The 21,566-nt window shown below is 43.2% G+C and overlaps 1 protein-coding gene across 3 annotated transcripts in view; it reads left to right on the top strand.

Moving 5' to 3' along the window:
* HIVEP2 (HIVEP zinc finger 2) overlaps positions 1–21,267 on the top strand; it is a 152,257-nt gene extending 130,990 nt beyond the window's left edge. For all 3 annotated transcript variants that reach the window (XM_035108846.3, XM_035108847.3, XM_035108848.3), the window contains exons 5-10: positions 2,829–8,365; positions 9,896–10,050; positions 12,779–12,954; positions 15,364–15,465; positions 16,327–17,222; positions 18,656–21,267. In XM_035108846.3, coding sequence (XP_034964737.1) covers positions 3,230–8,365; positions 9,896–10,050; positions 12,779–12,954; positions 15,364–15,465; positions 16,327–17,222; positions 18,656–19,486 — 7,296 coding nt within the window. In that variant the 5' untranslated portion in view covers positions 2,829–3,229 and the 3' untranslated portion in view covers positions 19,487–21,267. The remainder of the gene's footprint in view (positions 1–2,828; positions 8,366–9,895; positions 10,051–12,778; positions 12,955–15,363; positions 15,466–16,326; positions 17,223–18,655) is intronic.
* The last annotated feature ends 299 nt before the right edge of the window (positions 21,268–21,566 follow it).

Here is a 21,566-nt window from a genome sequence, read left to right as displayed (position 1 = left end):
ATGGTTTATTTTCAGGGGATGTCTTATTTTTTCCTCCTCCTGCTGCTGTGGCTGACATTGCTGATGTGCCTATCACTATGTCTTATTTTCAGGGTATGGCTTATATTCCTTGAATGCTTAAAAATCCTGCTACGGCTTATTTTATGGCTACGTCTTATTTTCGGAGAAACAGGGTATTTATGCGGAAAACAAGCAGAAACTGTTTAAGTAAAACTTAGACATATGCAGCTTTTTGGGGTTAGATGCCAATGGCCTGATCTAGTAATTGCCTTAGTTGTTTGATAGTTTTGCATATTCTGCATTCAAAGACTTGCAAAGAATCTTGCTAGCTGCAGGTCTTCAACAAACAGGCTGGCACCGGATGCTGCTGCATAAGTTGTAAGGACCAAACTAGGCTAATGTATGGGCTGAATTCCTGGTATATTAATTCTTTACATGTTAAACCATATATCAGGGGCTCTGAATTGGAACAGAGCAGCTGTGGGCTAATTGCAGTTTGTAGGGGATTTAGATTGGGAATAGAATCCTCAGTGGAAAGGGTCTAGTTTGGTGCCCCCCTGCTGCTGCTTTTCAGTAAAATTTCAAAACATCAAGAGACCCACTGCATGTCACACGTAAGTTGGACCTAGCATGACCTAATCTGTGTGGATATGAGTAGGGAGCCACAAGAACAAGATTTGCATATGCATATCTTGTAATCATCTTCCCTTAAAAGCCAGTGTCTGGCAGGACACATAGCTTCTCCTTCCTACTTTGTGAGCCAGGTGGAAACACAGAGATGATCCTTCTTAGAGTAGACCCTGTAGAATCAATGGACTTAAGCTGACTACTTTCAGCGGGTCTATTCAGAGTATCTTTTAGTTGGTCGTTATCTCCCATAGTCCCTTCCAGCACTATATCATTTTGCTGCTTCTGACATGAGGTAGTCCTGCTGCCCATCACAATTACTGCTATTGTTCCACGGATAATATATGCTTACTGGTGTGGTTTCCAATTCTGTGTCCAGGGCAGCTGTCTACCAGCCCCCTCTGGTATGCAGGCTGAGACCCTACCTGCCTGCGGACTGTCTCGCCAAAGTGGTGCATGCTCTAGTTATCTGCTGCTTGGACTACTGCAAATCACTCTACATGGGGCTACCTTTGAAGGTGACCTGGAAACTACAACTAATCCAGAATGCGGCAGCTAGACTGGTGACTGGGAGCGGCTGCCAAGACCACATAATACTGGTCTTGAAAGACCTACATTGGCTCCCAGTATATTTCCGAGCACAATTCAAAATGTTGGTGCTGACCTTTACAGCCTTGGCCCAGCATACCTGAAGGAGCGTCTCTACCCCCATCGTTCAGCCTGGACACTGAGGTCCAGCTCCGAGGGCCTTCTGGTGGTTCCCTCACTGCGAGAAGCCAAGTTACAGGGAACCAGGCAGAGGGCCTTCTCAGTAGTGGCACCCGCGCTGTGGAACGCCCTCCCATCAGATGTCAAAGAAATAAACAACTGTCTGACATTTGGAAGACATCTGAAGGCAGCCCTGTTTAGGGAAGTTTTTAATGACTGATGTTTTAATGTATTTTTAATATTTTGTTGGAAGCCGCCCAGAGTAGCTGGGGAAACCCAGCCAGATGGGCAGGGTATAAATATATTATTATTATTATTATTATTATTATTATTATTATTATTATTCCAATCTATGTCGTTTCATTTTTAAAACAAAAACAAAAACCCAAACATATTTTTGTGTGCAACTTCACAAACTTCCATTCGAGCCATTGCTTGTTTGTTTTTAGCATTTTCTCCATATAGATATTTTCCCTATATTGTCTGCACAGATAGGTTGAGTGGAAGCACTGTTTCTTAATAGATATATTTGGTGGTATCAGGCCAGAACTAGACATTGTAGAAGCTGCATTGTTATTGCTGTAAACAGTGGTCCTTGGTCCTCCCCTTCCTCTGTAACATCTAGCAGCATGATGTTGTGAGCTTTTTGGCACCTCTAAGCAGCTGTGGCACTGTGGGTTAAACCACAGAGCCTAGAGCTTGCCGATCAGAAGGTCGGCGGTTCGAATCCCTGCGACGGGGTGAGCTCCCGTTGCTCGGTCCCAGCTCCTGCTAACCTAGCAGTTCGAAAACACGCCAAAGTGCAAGTAGATAAATAGGTACCACTACAGCGGGAAGGTAAACTGCGTTTCCGTGTGCTGCTCTGGTTCGCCAGAAGCGGCTTTGTCATGCTGGCCACATGACCTGGAAGCTGTATGCCGGCTCCCTCGACCAATAATGCGAGATGAGCGCTGCAACCCCAGAGTCGATCATGACTGGACCTAATGGTCAGGGGTCCCTTTACCTTTTAAGGAGCTGTTATCAAGTGGAAGCAAGATTCGGGAAAATCAGAGCTCAGTAACACCGCGTCACACACTTTCCATTTTATTTTTATTTTTAAGGAAATCATTATTACATTTATATCCCACCTTTTCTCCAAAGAGTTCAAGGTTGTGTTCATGGTTCCCCCACCTCCATATTATCCTCACAATATCCCTGTGTGGCAGGTTAGGCTGAGTGTTGGTGACTGGCCCAAGGACACCCAAGAGACTTCATGGCTGAGTGGGGAGTTGAACCCTGATCTCCCAGGTCCTAGTCCAGCACTCTAACCACTGCACACCACATTGGCTTGTTGAATATCATTAGGAAAAAAGGAGGAAGAGATGGGAGACAGCTGCTTTCAGCAACAACCAAGTGACTCAGAGAACATCTAGTTCCAGCCTCATTCACTCGATTGAATGTTTCTCTCTTATGTATTTTGTCGCATTGATCTCTTTTAACTTTCTCTCTTACAGACTACTGCATCTTTTTGGGAGGAATGTCTAGAAGCCTGCTTTAGTTGACGAGCAAATATATCCCCCTGGATCATTCTTCTTCTGAACACTTAAAAACCATGGATAATGTTCAAATGCCACAGCAAGTCTTGATGGATGTATAATAAAACTGTTCAGAGACACTTCCTGCCATGAACAGAACTGTGTGACAATTTAGCCTTTTTTTAGCATAGAGCTACGAAAGATCTAATGCCTATAAGACTACTGCGTGGACTGTTCCACAGAGAAAGAGAAGTCTGTGAACTTGGAACAGCTCTGGAGAAATGGGAGCAACTTAACTTTAAAAAAGCACAGCACTGGAGACACTTCATGTGCCTGAACAGCTTTCAAGTGAACTAGCACTTAAGACCTTGCACGACAAAATGGACTCCGGAGATACAGCTGTAGGGCAAAATGCTACCTCAAGGTCTGGAGAAACAGCTAAAGTACCAAGTAGATGGAGGCAGGAACATTCGGCTAATGTTAAGATGAGCGCACTTGGCAGCCTGGAAGGACAGACACAAAGGGACCCCGAACACATGGGGGACCCGGCATCTGCACAGCTTTTCAATTCTGGGAAAGGAGTGTCATCTAGCGATGTTGCCCAGCAAGCCACAGACAAGCAATACACGCAGCACCTTCCGAGTCCGTACTCATGTCAACATTCACTTTCTTTCCCCCAGCATTCATTGCCACAAGGATTCCTGCACAACCTGAAACCGCATCAGAGCCTAGAAGGCCACAAATGGCAGTTTCCTGGCCACCTGCAGCCGGTTGCCTCCGAGGACTTGTTTCCATTTCACGTGCATGGCCATAGCGGAAGCTTCTCCAGGAAGAAGATTTCGAGTCTGAACCCTGCTTATAGCCAGTATTCTCAGAAGTGTATAGAGCAACATTCGGAAGATGGGCATAAGAAAGAACACAAACCCAAAAAGCCTGGCAAATACATTTGCCCATACTGTAGCCGGGCTTGTGCCAAACCTAGTGTACTTAAGAAACATATTCGGTCTCACACTGGGGAACGTCCGTACCCTTGTGTCCCTTGTGGCTTCTCGTTTAAGACAAAGAGCAATTTATACAAGCACAGGAAATCGCATGCCCATGCGATCAAAGCGGGATTAGTACCTTTCACAGAGTCGGCGGTATCTAAATTGGACCTAGACGCCAGTTTTATCGATGTGGAGGCAGAGATACATTCAGATGGCGAGCAGAGTACAGATACTGATGAAGAGACTTCGATATTTGTCGAAGGTTCTGACAAACTGAGCCCCGTTCCGCAGATTCCATTGGACATTGGTAGCAGAAGTGGCTTTCACTCATCCATAGAAGAATCCCTGGGCAACCCAATGAAAGTCCCCATTTTGATTATTCCCAAAAGTGGCGTGCAGTTACCATGTGAAAGCTCCCCACACATTGGATCTGACAATCTGCAGAACACATTAATTAGTAAGTCTGATGACTCTCACACAGTTAAGCAGCGACTTGCACTAAGACTATCTGAGAAAAAAGGGCAGGATTCTGAGCAGTCATTAAATCTCTTGAGCCCCCACAGCAAAGGAAGTACTGACTCTGGTTATTTTTCGCGCTCAGAGAGTGCCGAGCAGCAAATAAGCCCACCAAATACAAACGCAAAGTCTTATGAAGAAATAATCTTTGGAAAATTCTATAGGATTAATCAAAGGATGGCACAACCTTTAGCGACAGCCAATCAGGATCGTAGCTCGATGGGTAGAAAAGGCAAGGCAGAGCCCCTACCTCTCACAAACCCTAGATTAGAAATGAAGATGCTCGAAGAGCGAATGTCTCCAAATAAAGAAGCACTAATTGATCCTAGCAAAATGAGCACTATAAAAAGTAGCCAAGTCTTTAACGACAGCAGTATGGAATCCAAACAGTCTCAGAATGTCACATCATCCATCAAAAGTGAATCAATGCTTTATCCAGGAAGCCACCCAAGTGATTCATCTCTCCTAGAGCCGCCAGCAGATACAAACCCACTTATTAGAAGCAACTCCATGCCAACTTCATCTGCAACCAACTTGAATGTCCCTCCAGCTTTAAGAGGAAGCCATTCATTTGATGAGAGGATGACTGGTTCTGATGATGTGTTTTACCCTGGGACAATAGGAACCCCCCACCAGCGCATGCTAATACGACAAGCAGCCTTTGAGCTGCCATCGCTGCAGGAAGGACACTCGGATTCAGAGTACCATGGGAGAATAGCAAAGAACATTATGGTGGCTTCCAGCAGGTCAACTGTAGGAGAAAAAGGGTCAGGCATGAGAGAGAAGAAGTTGCTAACAGGGGAGAGGCCGTTTTACGAGGGGGATGCCTCTGGAAAGCACTACAGGAAATGGGAAGATTATGGGCCTTTGAAGCAAAGCTATAGAGACACACCATCTCTGGGCGGGTCAAAGCAAGGGGGAGAATTTTATCCCGAATCATCTGCACAGTTGCAGGCGGTATCTTCTTCATATAGCATTACCTTTGAAACTAGAAAGCGCAGAATACAAAAGAGTGTTGGAGATGAGGAAGACACTCCATCCCTGTGCAGCGGTGCTTCCGGCAGCCCTATGAGTGGCGATTTTGATCCTAAATTACAGGTCCAGGAGGCACCAAGGACCAGATATGCCATCCAAAGCCACGACAGTTCTGTGCACTCTCACCCGGACCGCTTTGAAATTTGCAGATCCCACCTGCAGTCTGGAAGCCCAGCCACAAGTTTAGAAGAATGCTCCTTGACAAGCGATCAAGAAAAGGCTTCAGAGTCCCTGAACAGAAAAGGCAACGTAATCTCTGTCATTCAACACACAAATTCATTAAGCCGGCCCAACTCGTTTGAAAGGTCTGAATCTACAGAGCTTGTCGTTTGCCAGCAAGATAAGATGTATTCATCGTCTGAGACTTGTGAAAGTGAGGTTGCAGATTCCCCAATGAGCCCAGATAGGGTCCCGCAAATGGAAAATGCGGACAGCATTGTTTGCAAGCAGCCTTCTTTGTCCCAACATTCTCAGTCATATCACATGCAGCCCAGGCTTGTTCGCCAGCATAATATACAGGTACCTGAAATCCGTGTGACGGAGGAGCCCGATAAACCCGAGAGAGAGAGGGAAGCCCCAGCCAAAGAGCCGGAGAAGCCTGCAGAAGAGTTCCAGTGGCCACAGAGGAGTGAAACCCTTTCTCAGCTGCCAGCCGAGAAGCTACCTCCGAAGAAGAAACGCTTGCGGCTGGCCGACTTGGAGCACTCCTCTGGAGAGTCCAGCTTTGAGTCCACGGGGACGAGCCTTTCTCGCAGCCCTAGCCAAGAGAGCAATTTGTCCCATAGTTCCAGTTTGTCCATGTCCTTCGAGAGGGAGGACAGTATCAAGTTCGTAACGTCAACAAGGCAGGATGAGTTTGGCAAACAGTCTGAGTTTTTAACCGTCCCGGCTGGCGGTTACTCACTCTCTGTCCCTGGGCATCACCAACAGAAGGAAATGAGGCGCTGCTCGTCCGAACAGATGCCCTGCCCCCACCCTGCTGAAATCCCTGAGATCCGAAGCAAATCCTTTGACTACGGGAATCTGACTCATGCTTCTGCAGTAGGTCTGCCTCCTACCTCTTTATCTCCAGCAAGAGAAAGGAAAAAATGCTTTTTGGTTCGCCAGGCTTCTTTCAGTGGTTCTCCGGAGATTTCCCAAGCTGATCCAAGCATGGAACAAAATATAAAGCAAGAGCAAACGGAGCACGGGCACGCCGGCCTTCGGTCTTCCCATGTGGCTTGGCCTCATTCCCCTTCTTCTGTCCAATCGGATGACTCTGGGAAGCAGTCTGCCAGTTCTTGTCCCCCACGCAGCACCAGTTTATCTCCACTTTCCCATTCCTCAATCCCGCAAGCACCTTATATTCCAAGCAAATACTCAACAGAACAGCAACATCTGTTTGCACTGCAGGAAAAGGTTCCCTTTCTCCCCTTCCAGAACACGTTGTTGCAGTTTCCGTATCCGTCGGTCTGCATGGTTCACTTGCCCTCTCAGCCCCTGTGGCCTTCGGAACTCTCTCAGTCCCCCTTTCCACATCATTTTGTACAGCAGCTTCAGAAAACTTACTCCAAGCAACCTTTCTCAACCGAAAGCCACCCTGGTTACCACCTGGAATATGCTCAGGAGCATATCAGAAAGAAAACTGCTGATTATGTGCATGCTAAAGAGCAAACCTACCAGCGTTACTCAGGAACATCAGGACAGTATTCTAAAAATGCACTTGCAACATACCAGCCCGATTGTAGCATTAAATCAACCGATACCTCTTCTGAACAACAGCTACAGGTGGATTTTGAAACCCAGAATATTGGGCCTGCCCAATCGTTACCGGGCACAGTTGTTCCCGTCAGAATCCAGACCCATGTGCCATCCTATGGTAGTGTTATGTACACAAGCATTTCCCAGATTCTTGCTCAGAGCAGCAGCCCTGCCATTGTCATTTGCAAAGTCGACGAGACTCTTTCTCAAAGGACATTAGCCACCAGTGCAACCATGCATGACATAGGATTCAACATAGCGCAGATGTTAGGCCAGCATGGAGGGTTGTGGAAAGTACCGCAGACCTTGTCCCTGAACTTAGATCCCTCCATCCCATTGTGCTTAACCTCCAGCTCAGATAGTGCCTCTACCCTAGGCGGAAACAAGCGAATGCTTTCACCGGCAAGCAGCCTGGAGCTCTTCATGGAAACCAAGCAACAAAAGAGAGTAAAGGATGAAAAGATGTATGGGCAGATTGTTGAGGAGCTAAGTGCTGTAGAACTCACCAGTTCAGACATAAAGAAAAGCTTCCCCAGACCTCAAAAGCCTCAGCTGGTTAGGCAGAGCTGTACTACTGAGCCAAAAGAAAGTGTGCCGTCCTCCTCTCCGTTGCCGTCCTCATCATCTCAAGATTTGCCAGCTACCAACATGCCTCTCACTGAACTTTCCCCAGTAAGCAGGGAGAAGCTCCTTAGCTTTGACTCTGCTTCTCCAGGGCAAAAGTCTAGTGGTACCTCGGAAGGCCAAGAATCCCCAGAAGAACTGGACGTAGATGAAGCATCATCTGACATGAGTCTCAGCCCCACCAGGTTGCCATCAGCGGAAAGCCAGATAGAAGATGAACCCAAGCAACAGAAATTGCCGTTTGGTATGTTGGTAAAAATGGCATCGCAGCCAAGTGGGAAAGCGGTGACTTCGACAATTCTCCTGACAGATCTCACAGACTTCCAGCAAATCCTACAGTTCCCTAGTTTGCGCACTACCACAACTGTGAGCTGGTGCTTCTTAAACTACACAAAGCCTAGTTTTGTTCAGCAAACAACCCTGAAATCTTCTGTTTATGCTTCATGGTGCATTAGTTCTTGTAACCCAAACCCATCAGGATTGAGTACGAAGATTACCCTTGCCCTCCTACGGTCTAAGCAGAAAAACAGCACGGAAATGTATACACTGGCTCCAATGTATAGGCCCGGAACAGGGAAACTGACATCATCAAGTGCATGGAAACAGTTTGCTCAGGTAACTAACCAATTCTTAAAGAGTCACACATTTTTATTTAGACCTTACAGTATACAGCAAACCGAAATGCACTCAAGTCTTTTCAGTGTAATGAGTAATGAATACCTTTCTTTGGAATGCAAATTCTGAGGGGATTTCTCAGGAAGCAGGAGCAAACAAGGATGTGGCATCCTGGTCATGGATCTCACCCCGAACAATTTCAACACTTTCCAAGTATATTCAGAAATTGTTCCAAAGAGCCATTAAAACTGGCTTGTTATAAAGCATAAAAACCAGAAAAAAATGAGTACATCTGGTATTTCAGAATGTGTCAGAAGATGTACTTATTTTAAATTTTACACACACACACACACACACACACACACACACACACACACACACAGTATATATATATTTAATAGCTGTAATACACTATATATAAATTCTTCCCAAGTGCAAGATAGAAGATTGGATTCTAACCAGAACGCAATGAACCTATATAAGTGCCTCATACTCTGAGAAATAGATGTGGCCTCTGTTTATTTTATTTTTAACCCTGTTGTCTCTTTGTATATCATTTTGCCTTCAGATAAAATTCATGGCTTTGAAAAACTGGTAAATCTAGACAACAACTTTGGAGGCCCTAGTTTCCATGTTCATTTTCTCCAGTGTTGTTAATACCTCTTGGTTAAAAGATGAATAAATGAAAATTAGACAGGTTGTTGCCAGAAGTTAGTGCTGTATTAAAGATAAATCTGCATATCCTAGTCATGGGCTTTAGAAACTTGGAAGCTATCGACTATGGCTGGAAAAACATGTCCAGCTCAAGGCACCAGCCTTTTTTTTAAAAAAAAAAACAACAACAAACCAAAACATTGTAGGTGACAATCCTTTAAAAGCCCAAATAAATTAGATAATGAGGCACTAGCAATAAATGTGGAATGGCCCAGGATATTTCCAGCCCTGACATGACTATACTATTCCTCCTAGTTAGAGCACATGATTGTTTCCCATGAAGTTGTGGGTTTATGTCTCAGCTATGAATGAGTACCTAATGCTTTGGGTTGGGGAGATCAAAGGCAGTTGGACATGGGTTGTTGCCACATCACTGCCTTTTGAACTGTAGGCAGAGAAACTAGTGTGTCTTAACCACACCAACCCCGATGGGCCAGATGGCTTTGAGCAGACTGTGCCTTGAAATCCCAGTGCTAGCAGTGGACAGATTTTGATCGCCTAGTAAGTCTCCTTTATCTTTCCCTTTTTGTGTTTATATGGCGGCATGATGAGGTGTTGTGCTTACAGCATCCCTGGGCACTTCAAAAACTTTCCTCTGCTGCCTCTTGCCTATCTTGTTTATTCCTTGACAAAGTCAAAGGGCCAGATTAATTGGCTTTTCTGAGTCTGAGGATGATGTAAGGTCTAAGTATGTCCTAAAGCATTTACAGTAATATGACACAATGCAGTTTACTGTTTACGTTTGTGGCACTGATTCCGAGTTTCAAGCATTAACAACAATTAGTGACTCTGTGTTGTTGTTTTTCCATTTCACAGATGAAACAGGAGCCGTTCTTCCTATACGGCAGCAAGTTTGAAAAGAAAGTAGCGGGGAATGTTATCAAAGAAAGAATTAAAGGAGACAGCCATGGTGATAAAGATATCGTATCCAAACAAACTGAGCCAATGCGAATTAAGATTTTTGAAGGAGGGTAAGAAAATACATTTGGAAATATCATGTGTGTTCTGTTATTTTTTAGAACAGGGTCCAATTTAGGGTTCATGCAAGCAGCTTGTGCTAGGTCCAAGATCATGGTCTTGAGTCGACCAAGTGAACTGAGGTGAAACAGGTCTGGATCTCATCATTACCTGAATGGACAACTGCTGAAAATCTGGGATATTGCACCATGAATTAAGGGAGTAAAGGCGAGAAATTAAAAATCCACTGGAATTCTTGCTTTTTTCCTTCTTCTTCTTCTTTAAATAGTTGAGCCATCAACCACCTCTGACTTTTGAAACTATTATCAGGCATTGACAGGATGGGAGAAATTACCCTGTCATGAAAAGGAATCTAAAATTCTTTAGATTGGATTTATGGGCAAAAGTCTAGAGGTTGTTTGTATCCCAGCTATTCTTCTGTAATTTTGAAATATGCCATTTGTAAGTTACTTTTTGCCTTTATAAATAAGGGTTTAGGTAGATAGTGGTCTTACAATAAAACATTTATATGGCAAAACAATACAAAAATGCATGCTACCAGTGAGTTAAAACAACCATATAAAATATAACAAAGAAGATGGAACTAAAGGCATTCTGAATGCCCTTTAGGGAAAAGAGCAGGGTCACAAGCTAATAAAGAAACAAGTAACTCCTATGATTTCCCTTGATATGTACTATTCATTAAACTGTTGACAAGATCCATTGAAGTATTTCCTCTATAGATTGACTCTGATTCCAGTAAACATTAAACGATGCATTGCTTTAAATTAAGCACCAACATTTGCCCTTCCCAGTCATATATATATACACTAGCAGTCAGCTTGCTTTTTGGTATTCCAGATGAGGATTTTCCAAGACATTCCTCAACAGACAACTTCCTATTACTTCTCCAGTTCCTGCTGCTACTATTTTAACCACAGTCAACGCATTTCCCACCAGCTCCTCCTGTGTCTTATTTAAACACTTCCTTATACAATTTCAAACAATAACTTGTAGACAAAAGTCTTTGCTTCATTATTGCCCAAGTAAATTTTAATATTAGCCCCCCCCCGTTCTTCAAAAATATTTTAAAATAAAGCATATTGAACTAGTTCAGATGTATGAGGAACAGTTCTCAGCTCTGTCCTTCCCATCCAATACAACCATGAGGAGGAGTTTTGAAGCATCCATATACATTTTTTTAAAACTATCTACAGCTTGCTGTACCATCCAAACCCAGGAAACTGTAGTTAGCCTTAACAGTGGTTTACTAAAATGGAAGGGTTCACATGGCTTAGCATGTTAAGAACAAGCAGCCTCAGACTCATAGGCTACCCCTTTCCTTTTCTCTCCAGCATGGCCATGAGCAGATTCTGCTTCTATTTTCGATTAACCACAGTTTAGGGTTTGGATGTAATACTGAAATGGTTAATCTTAAAGATGGAGGCAGCTTCTGAAACTATGGTTTGAAGTTCATTTATCTTCTGGAAACTTATATATCAGCAATGAGTTTACTCTTTTTGCAAGTTCACTTAGTGTGCCTGGGTGGTGAAAGCTGTCTTGTTATCATCATTCAAACAGCATTAGCCACTGATAGGTAGCATGATTCAAATGAAGACATTTGAATAGCAAAATTTGCTTTCGATGACCTGCAACTCCAAATGCCAAGGGGATTTCAGAAGCCACCTTTCAGGAAATTCACTAATTTAGTAAGCTCAGTTGATATTGTTCTGAATTCTGCAGATCATCCTGTGTCATTGAAAAGAATCGGCTCGGGCAAATAGGAGAGGTGTTGAGGTTTTTTTTTAAGAGTAAGGAGGTTAGTCTATGAGATTTTACGGGAGAAGGAAAATTCAGAGTATCATACTGATGGGGTCTTGGCTAGAACAACAATAAAAATAGCATACGTATCATGAAGATTAAAAAAAATACAGTAGTTAAGATTCTAGCACCTGACTTAGGAGTCAGATCAGATTCTCCCTTTTGGTGAATGTCTTGAAAGTAAAGGCTCTTGGTTATTTATTTAAGCATTTCTATACTGCCCCCTCATAAAATACCCGGGTAAGGCACAACTATAAAACGTAAAACACCATAAAAAATACACATGATAATTAAAGTGATGGGCTAAACCAATTTAAACAAGTGCACAGGCCCAGCAGCATAAAAAGGTCTTCAAGAGATGCCTGAAAGTCAAAAGTAAGGATGCTGGAAGAGTGTTCCACTGCATGGCCCCACTTCTAGTGAATGCCACTCAGGCCTCCATAACTAAACTCTCCCCGATGATCTCAGTGATCGAACTGAGATATAAGGGCTGAGGTAGTCCTTAATGGACCCTAGGCCCATGTTTGTTCAGGGCTTTTTATAGCAACACAAAAACCTTGACTCTGGTCTGGTAGGTTATGGGTAGCCTGTGCAGAGGTGTCACATGCTGTCAGCCACGTGCTCCCATCAGCAGCCCAGCCCCCATGTACTACACCAGCTGGAGCTTCCAGGCCAAGCCGAAGGACAGCCCTACAGAGAGTGCATTCTTCAGAGGGCTGGGTGCCAGCCTGCATGAGAGTAGCATTTCTTCCAAGTCCAAGTTGGTTCCTAATCTTGCAAATGCTCAGTGCTTAGAAACCTTATTGATTTTCTTAGTGGAGCCACAGAATGTGACCTAAAACTAAAGATGCTGCTGTAAGGTACTGGCTGTGTATCTGGATGCTTAAAAACACCATTTTGATATTGCCTTTCTTCCAACAGGTATAAATCCAACGAGGATTATGTATATGTCAGAGGACGAGGGCGTGGAAAGTACATTTGTGAAGAATGTGGGATTCGCTGCAAGAAGCCAAGCATGCTCAAAAAACATATCCGAACTCATACAGATGTACGGCCTTATATATGCAAGTTGTGCAATTTTGCCTTCAAAACAAAAGGTACTTAGTTGTTCTTATGCTGGGGCGGCGGGGGTGGGGTGGTCTCTTCTTGGCTCTCTGCCAACCATCTTTCCAAATGCAAAGGAGGTTTTCTTAAAGCAAGGTGGTTTTATTTATGAAAACGAGACCTCTTCTTGAAATGCAACTTTCACCTCTTTATCTAAGTGATTCAAGGATTTATGTGAGATGGAGAGCCACTCTGTATAACTTAATTAAGAAATATGGGCTTCTGCCCAGCCCATCTGTCTGCAAAGGAAATGTAGTGGCATAAAATTAAAAAAAAGAAAAAGAAAAACTGCCTTGGCAAACGTTACTTTTGTGCTCCAAATGTTATGGTGCAAGTATTAATTACATTAGGGGATTGTACATTTGCAGTGGCACATTGCAGAAGCAGAACATTAGCTGCAGGGCAGAGAATTCCTGATCTGCGTTTATGGTGGGTCAGTTTCACATTGATAAATAATGCAGAAATCCACAGACTCCAGATGGGCCACTCCATCCACAGTGGTATTAATTATGGATTGAGATATGATAGCTTGTGTTCACATGTACTTACCAACTCAAAAGAGGGGGTGGTGGAGAAACTTCCATTTGTCAGCCTGAGGCAATACATATAGCAGTACTCATTGGAGCAGGATTTCCCATGGAACCAGATCCTTTAAAGGGATATTTCATTGGCATTTTCTTTTATTGTTTACATTCCCTAAATCTTGGCAAACCCTGCTTCTAATATACCTCTTGGCCATGGTGACGTTGTAGTGTGTGTGCACGTATTGCATGAAAGATGCAGGTCCTTGCCGGTTTTGCAGCATTAATATGACAGAAGCTGCTTTGGTGGCCCTGGTAGATGTTGCTGGGCTCCAACTCTCAAAAGCGCCATACAATTCAAAGATGGTGGATAGTTAGCTGTTTCAAGAATGTGCAGTCAGGAACATTGTCCATCCTTGATGGCATTATGCTTCTCCTTCAGAAGTACACATGTCTTTGGGTGGTGGTCCTTGATGCCACGCAGCTGCTCTGTTTGTTGGTGGAGACAGTAGTTGCAGCAGCCAAGAATATCTTTAACACTGCCGCAACTGGGGCTGACCAAGACCTGGCTTCCATCATTCATTTTATTAAATTAATGGTACTTATGCCCTTCCTTTCCAATCTTGTCCTCACAGCTCCAAATAAATAAATGTTCTATTATCTTGCATCTACTCTGGGTAGATTGCAAAATAAATAAGCAAACAAAAATGAATAGCGTGCTAAAACTCTAAATGCTACCTAAATTCTGGCTGTACATTTTTGAGGTGTTACCCATGACAACGAAGAACCAAGGGGAGACTTTTAAAAACTAATATAATTCTTTGTGCACTCAAATTCTCAGGCAAATATGGTTATGGATTATATTTTAGTAACAAATTGCAAAGGGTGGCTGTGCTAGTCTGTTGCGGCAGAAACAACGACAGGCTCTTGTGGCACCTCCAAGCGTATCAAGTCATTATTGTGTAAGCTTTTGTGAGTCTGTAGAAGTGAAGCATGTGATGAAGCCCACTTTTGCCCACGAAAGCTTGTGTGATCATAAGAGACTCCACAAGTCTCTTCCTGAATTGTATTTCAGCCAACATAGCTAGAAGATAGGGGCTGAAAATCAGTGCTGCTGTTCTGCTTGCAGAGTGGCTTTGATTCAGCAGAGGCATCCCCTAACACAGCTGAAAGGGAAGTAACCATCTTAGAATCTTCTGCAGCCCACTGTGTCACCTTCTGCCACATTATTCTGGAAAATCACACAACCATCTGGAAACTAATTTTCAGAAGTTGAGGGGGATTTGCAGGGGAAAGAGGGACAAAAATCACCTTCCCTTCTATTACCTTTGCAGAATTAAAAGCCGTTCTGCACGTGGAAAGGCAGCATCAGAATTCACCCCAGTCTGGTCTTAAATCATTCCTAGATTGTCCCTTGGTGCTTTGTCTTTTAAAGGCCCTGTTTTGGGGCCTTGTATTAGGATCCGATGCAAACAACTGAGTGGCAATCCTTTCCCAGCATGTTTCCGTCAGCTAATCACCGACTGATTGTAAGGATGATGCTAAACACGATTGAAATAATGATGCTGCTGATGCTGCTGATGCTGCTGATAATAATAATAATAATAATAGGGTTGTCTGAGCAGCACAGTAAAAAGAAGATAGGCTAAACAGTCCTGAGCACCAGGACTAAGAATACCAGCACCTGAGAACATACATGCAAATACTGTATATGCAATTACTCTTGCTACAATGGCGTTCAAAATGAGTGGATATGTTGCATCTGTCTGTCCAGTTTATTTGTTCTCTATCTAGGTTTTTTTTGGGGGGGGGGAGAGACTGCATAACGCCAACAAAGTTCCCCATTCCCAGTGCCATCTAATTAGTGTCATCTTTCCACAGGAAATCTGACAAAACATATGAAATCTAAGGCACACATGAAAAAATGCCTGGAGCTGGGGGTATCTATGACATCGGTGGATGATGCTGAAACAGAAGAAGCAGGTATGTCACAATGAGTTCAGTGACTTGCTGTGGCCTTTGCAATATGCAAATGACGCATCACATTTTATCACTTGCTGACAAGAGAGGATGTGTTAAGAACCTCCCCCCCCCCCGATTTTCTCATGTCAACACAAAGCATCGAAACAATTTTGACATTTTTGTCTGAGGCTTACTGAGTGTAGGGTTTCCTTGATTGTGAAAATGGCTTCCCTGCCCCCACCCCATCCCGAATGGAGCATAAACATTGCTTGTAGCACGCAGAGTATTCTTAAAGGTTGACATGCAAACACATTCCCAATTAGTGTGAAAACATTCTGCGCCTCGCAAGCTGTTTGAGACCTGTCCAAGGTGTACAAGGTGATAATGGGCAGAATTTTTCTGCAAACTGTGGAATCCAGATTATACTCCTGTCAGTTTGATGCATCCTTGGGCACTTGAGAATCCTAGTTCCTAATTCTGTTGGGAGGGAAAATCTTAATTTAGGCCTCATGCTTACAGAGTAAATCTTTAATAGGTAAAGACTTGAGATGCCAAGCACCGATTGGCTAACTGTGCAATCTTAAACATGTCTACTTGGAAGTAAGTCACATTGAGTTCACTGAGAGTTACTGTGTAGCTTTTCAAAACCCATGTAAGTGCTATTTTGTGTAGCTTTTCAAGACCCTGTAAGTGCTATTTTGTCAAACCCCTACCAGTCACCATGTGACTTGGGTTCTCATCCTACCATGCTGAAGTTTTAGAGACTATAGAAAACAATGGTATTTTAGTGCTTGATTGTGACAGCTGCTTTGTGTGTGGGAAAGCTGTATGGTCAAGTCTGGAAGTATGTCTCTGACTTATGATTTGTCACAATTGTTTCAGAAAATATGGATGACACACATCACGAAGTCAAGAAGAGCAGCATGGCTGGCTCGTCAATGGAGCACCAGTTCTCTGATGCTGAGGAATCTGATGGAGATGATGGAGAGGACAACGATGATGATGATGAAGACGAGGATGATTTTGATGACACCCTTGGAGATTCAACACCCAAAACAAGATCCCGAAGCACTAGCCCCCAACCCCCAAGGTTCTCCTCATCTGTGAATGCTGCTACAGCATCCTATGGGGGTTCTCCTGACAGTTCAGTGGGACATTCATCCTTGATAAGTTTACTGGTCACTTTACCAAGCATTCAGGTTACTCAGCTCCTCACACCAAGTGACACTTGTGATGATTCACAGATGACAGAATATCAGAGGTTTTTCCAGAACAAAAGTACAGATTCAGAACCGGACAAAGATAGACTTGACATACCTTGCTGCATGGATGAAGACTACATTGTTTCTTTGGAGTCCAACTCTCCTAGAGACTTTTCATCTTCTAGCCGACAGTCCTCACCTGGGTATGATTCTTCACCGTACAGAGATAATTCGCCAAAGAGGTATTTGATGCCCAAAGGAGATTTGTCACCTAGAAGACATTTATCACCAAGGAGAGAGATTTCGCCCATCAGACACGTATCACCCAGGAAGGAAGCTGTACTGAGGAGAGAGTTATCACCACGGAGAGATGTGTCACCAAGACGCCATCTATCACCAAGGAGACCCATGTCACCTGGGAAAGACGCATCCTCCCGAAGAGATCTGTCTCCACGAAGAGAGAGAAGGTATTTGGCCTCAGTTAGAGCAGCATCACCCCGAAGAGGGTTGTACCATAACCCAACATTGCCCATGGGCCAGTATTTGCAGTCGGAATCAGTTCCATTGGGACAGTCGGTGAGTTGAAAAGAACATGGTAATCAAAAACGTGAACTTTATGTATCTGATAGTGTTCTGTAACTATGAATTGTTGGCATAAGCAAAGCATAAAACAGAGTTGTGTTATTTATTCTAGTCAGAGGTACAATGGATAAAAGGGGCAGTGATTTGTACAACAGAACCTTATGGAAGAGTCACTGGCAGGCCGCAGTGAGTGCTGAAAACCATGTGGCATAGACAACTAATGGAAGGATCAACAGGGGTCTCCTCAACAGCATCCTGGTAGTCCTGTTGCAATTGTTGGGAGCTGAATAGTTCCCCCCCCCAAAAAAAAGCCTTCTCCCGTGCCCCATCAGTTATCGTACTGTGTTAAAATGACTCTACACCTTATCATTCTTTCCATTGGCAAATACCAGAAAGAACATCCATGTACATAGGCAAGTGAAGGTTCAGTGTGCCTTGACTTGCTGGCTTTTGTCTGGAAAGAACATTGAAGATGAGTTGTAGTCCAAAACATCATTGGATCTGAACTCTAGAATCATAGAGTTGGAAAGGGCCCTTAGGATCATCTCCAACCCCCTGTAATGCAGGAATATGTAGCTTTCCCTTCAGGAGATCAAACCTGCAACCTGGAGGACAGCAGGTTGGCAATGGCTGATTGAGATTAACTTCCTCACTCTCTGCTTCTCAGGAAAGTGTCCCAGGAAGGGCAAGCCAGGAGTTAGACTCTCAAGATCCTTCCTAGAACAAGCTAGTACAGCTGCCTTTCTATCATCTGTTTTGTTCTCCACAATTAGGATTATTCCCTGTGGATGGAAAGAATTGATTTTGGATGCACAAGAGTAGCAATTTTTGAATCGTTGAATGGGCTTCCTGATGCATTTGAGCACTCCCACAGACCTTAATATTATTGCCTTCAGTTATCTTAGGGGGGAAGAAGAAGGCAACAACTGAAAACCAATCACCATTGTTACTGTCACAGAAAGGAAAGGGGCGCATTGCCTCTAATTAACCAGTCGGCTATTTTGGCCTCGGCTGTTTTCCTCCTCCTTCTCAATATTACATTACAAGAACTGACAAATAGAGGAAAACAAAGAATAGGGGACATGTCTGTGTTCCTGCAGATCTATCAACATTGCTTTCATATGTGTCTGAGCTATTGACATTTGTTTATAAGCTGAGCCTTTGTGTGTGATATTTCGGAAGGCAAATTTAAAATGTATAAAGAGGGCTACTGTTGCTTGAATGATAGTATTTGCTCTGCAGAGCATCTTATAGTGGCAATTTGCTCTAGATGGCAGAGTGGCAAGGTTTTGTAGCCACAATGTCTCTTGCATGTTACCTCTTGTCCTTTATGACACATTTTGCTGAACCGTAGGTAGCATTGTAGAATAGATTTGCTAGTCTTGTGATAGCTGCTGCTAATTGTCAATATCTTTCTCTGCTTGCAGAGTTCAAGACCAGGATTGTTCCAGGGATCTTATTTCAATATTTCTGGAGAAAAGGGACTTCTGGAGCATCACGGATCTAACCTGTTCCCTGAGAGTCCTACTGACTATGTCTTCAGCCACCTCCCACTACACTCTCAGCAGCAGCTTCGTGCACCCATCCCAATGATGCCCATTGGCGGCATCCAAATGGTCCACTCGGTACCTTCAGCCCTTTCAGGTTTACATCCTCCGTCCATCTTGTCCCTCCCCAAAGAGGGCTCTGGTGAAAAGAAGAGGGCAGCTTCGGAAACCATCACTCAAGAATCGTGCATTGTTTTGAAGCACCATGAGAAGCGCACCTGCCCTCACGCTCTGCACACTGCGGCTCAAGGCGCTGCATCGCCTTCTCAGCTGCTGCTGCTGCAACAAAGCACTTCGGAAGACGGCGTCGTCGAGAGGGAGCAGGAGGAAAACATACAGACTTGTACAAAAGCCATAGCTTCTCTCCGAATCGCAGCCGAGGAAGGCCTACATGGGACAGAGCAGTCGCAGAGGGATTCTGAGCCTCCGCAGGAACCCTCGGAAAGTGCACATTTTAGCATTAAACACTTTAGTGGCTCTGAGCCAGGCCAGATCTGTGCCTCAGCCACCTCCCCTGACTTGCACAGTGGCGAAAAGGACCTTTTTGGTACATCACAGACTGCAGTATCTCATTCCACCTTTTACAGCAAAAGCAGTGCGGATGTCAGACAGTTAGGCTATCTTAGTAAGAAAGATTCCCCATCAAGCACACCGGAAAGAAGAGAATCACCCTCCGAAAAAAGCAACCCACAGCGATCTGAAAATGTGTGAAGACTTTAATACATGTGTTTACTTCGACCCCCGACTCCCCTCCCCTAGTGATAGAAGGAAGTATTCATCTTTATAGCATGCCGGTTCTAAGTTACAGTAGTTTGCTATTATATATACTTTTGTTATATCAAAAGAATTGAGTAAAACTACGAGTCATCATGAGCCTGACCAAAATGAAATTTCAAAGTTCTTATTGGGTCTGGTACTTTTAACCTGTACAGATGTTTGTGCCTTTTCTTTACTTTTGCTTATATTCTTATAAGCATTTTTTTAGCAGTAATTTGTACATATTTTAGAATTTGTGTATCTGCTTTGTAATAAATGTAATTTCTTTCCTTTTTTGGACACTTTGACCTAAACGATGTAAAGCAAAAAACAAAAAAAGCATCAATATATATGTGAGGTTGCACTAAAATATTTTTATATGATTAAAACTGAACAGCTTTTATGTACAGCTCTGATTCTGTAATACTAATATTTATTTACTTTGTTTCATAAATTGTACATTTTTTCTTAATGTTGCGGATTGCTTTTCTATGTGAAGCATGGGATTTACTGTTGCATTATTAGAACAAAAAAAATGTATATTGTAAACAAGATATTTAAACTAGAGTATCTTATTCTGCACTTATGCATTAGTTTAAAACAAAAATAAGATAAAAGGATGTATCAGTCCATTCTTAACTCTTGTAATTTTTTGTCTCTTGTTTGCTGGATCGACTATAACTTAAAAGTGCTGATTGTGGTTTTAAAAAGATAGTACCGTAAAGCATTAAAGTAAAACCATGTGCTATTGTGAGTTTTTTCAAAGCTTTATAAAACAGTTATAAATATATTAAAAGTATTTGGTCTTATGTGAACATGTTGCTCTATATGCTCCTTTAAAAGAAAATGGGAAAACATTCCACCCCATGTAAATATGTGCGAATTAAAAAAAGCAAAAGAAAAAAAAGCGGTGCAATTTCATGTAGATTGTTTGGACACTTAAAAGCCTCACCCTGCTCCAAGTGAAGTCAGTGGAAGTTGTGAATTTGACTTGGACGGAAGCAGGATCAGGTGATAGGGCACCACATATCTTTATTAAAGTGTCTTTAAAAAAGAAAAGAAGAAGAAGAATGGAACTCTGGCTCCCTTGGCTTTGACTATAGCGGAATCAGGCTTCCAGCTCAGGTGAGAAAGCATGTTTGACTGTATAGATCTCTGTTATCGGCGGGGCCGGTAGTTGTGGTCGTCAGTGCTGGGCACTGCATGCAGCAGGTGGAGCCATGGAAATGACCTGGGGGGGGGGGCTCCATACCAGTTGATAGCCAAGGAGCCTAGTCATATTGCCAAGTTATCTCACTCGTATGTGGGGACTTTAGGGTGGGTTAGGGGAGGGAATTTTAGACGAAGGCTTGACAGCCATTTCTGGACAACCAAGACAACCGGTAGGCATTTTTTCACCAGAATAAAAATTACCATCCCCATATGTCTTATCTAAGGGAAAAGGTCAGCGGAGAAAATAAATTCTCTCCTTCGAGATTTAGGGCATTTATAGCATGCAGTGGTTTCAGGAGGAGACAGGAAAGAACCATTGCTTATTTGTTTGGAAGGCATGATGGAGGCTGCTCCCTTCACCCTGCCCCTCCCCAATATACATACACGCAAGTCAAGAAAATTCTGGGGTCTATTTCTGTGCTATTTAGTGGATTATAATTCTGTGAAAAAAGTTTGTATATTGAATTGCAATACATTTAAGGAGTGTTCTTTAAAAAAAGAAATAAATATACAGTTACATTACATACCTAGCGTCTAGTTTTCATGTGTTTTATTTTTTTTCCTCCAGGCTAGCAATGACGCTCTCTTAGGCTGCAATCCTATGCTTCTATATGAATGAATAAGCCCCATAGAAATGAGTCTACTTCCAAATAAAGACTTATAGGATTGGACGGCATGTTGCATAATGTGACATTTGGTTGGGCATGAGCACGCATGTAACTGGCCTGGTTTTGCATGAAATAACAGTAAAAGCCTATGGGCTATTGACGCTTTGGCTGTCTTGCCTATCGCTATGTTTCTGCCAAATATTTTATATCCATTG

The sequence above is a fragment of the Zootoca vivipara genome, chromosome 3, assembly GCF_965207765.1.
Source record: "Zootoca vivipara chromosome 3, rZooViv2.hap1.1, whole genome shotgun sequence".
Classification (NCBI taxonomy): Eukaryota; Metazoa; Chordata; class Lepidosauria; order Squamata; family Lacertidae; genus Zootoca; species Zootoca vivipara.
Note: the sequence above shows the minus strand (reverse complement) of the source record. Positions and strands in the feature narration are given on the sequence as shown.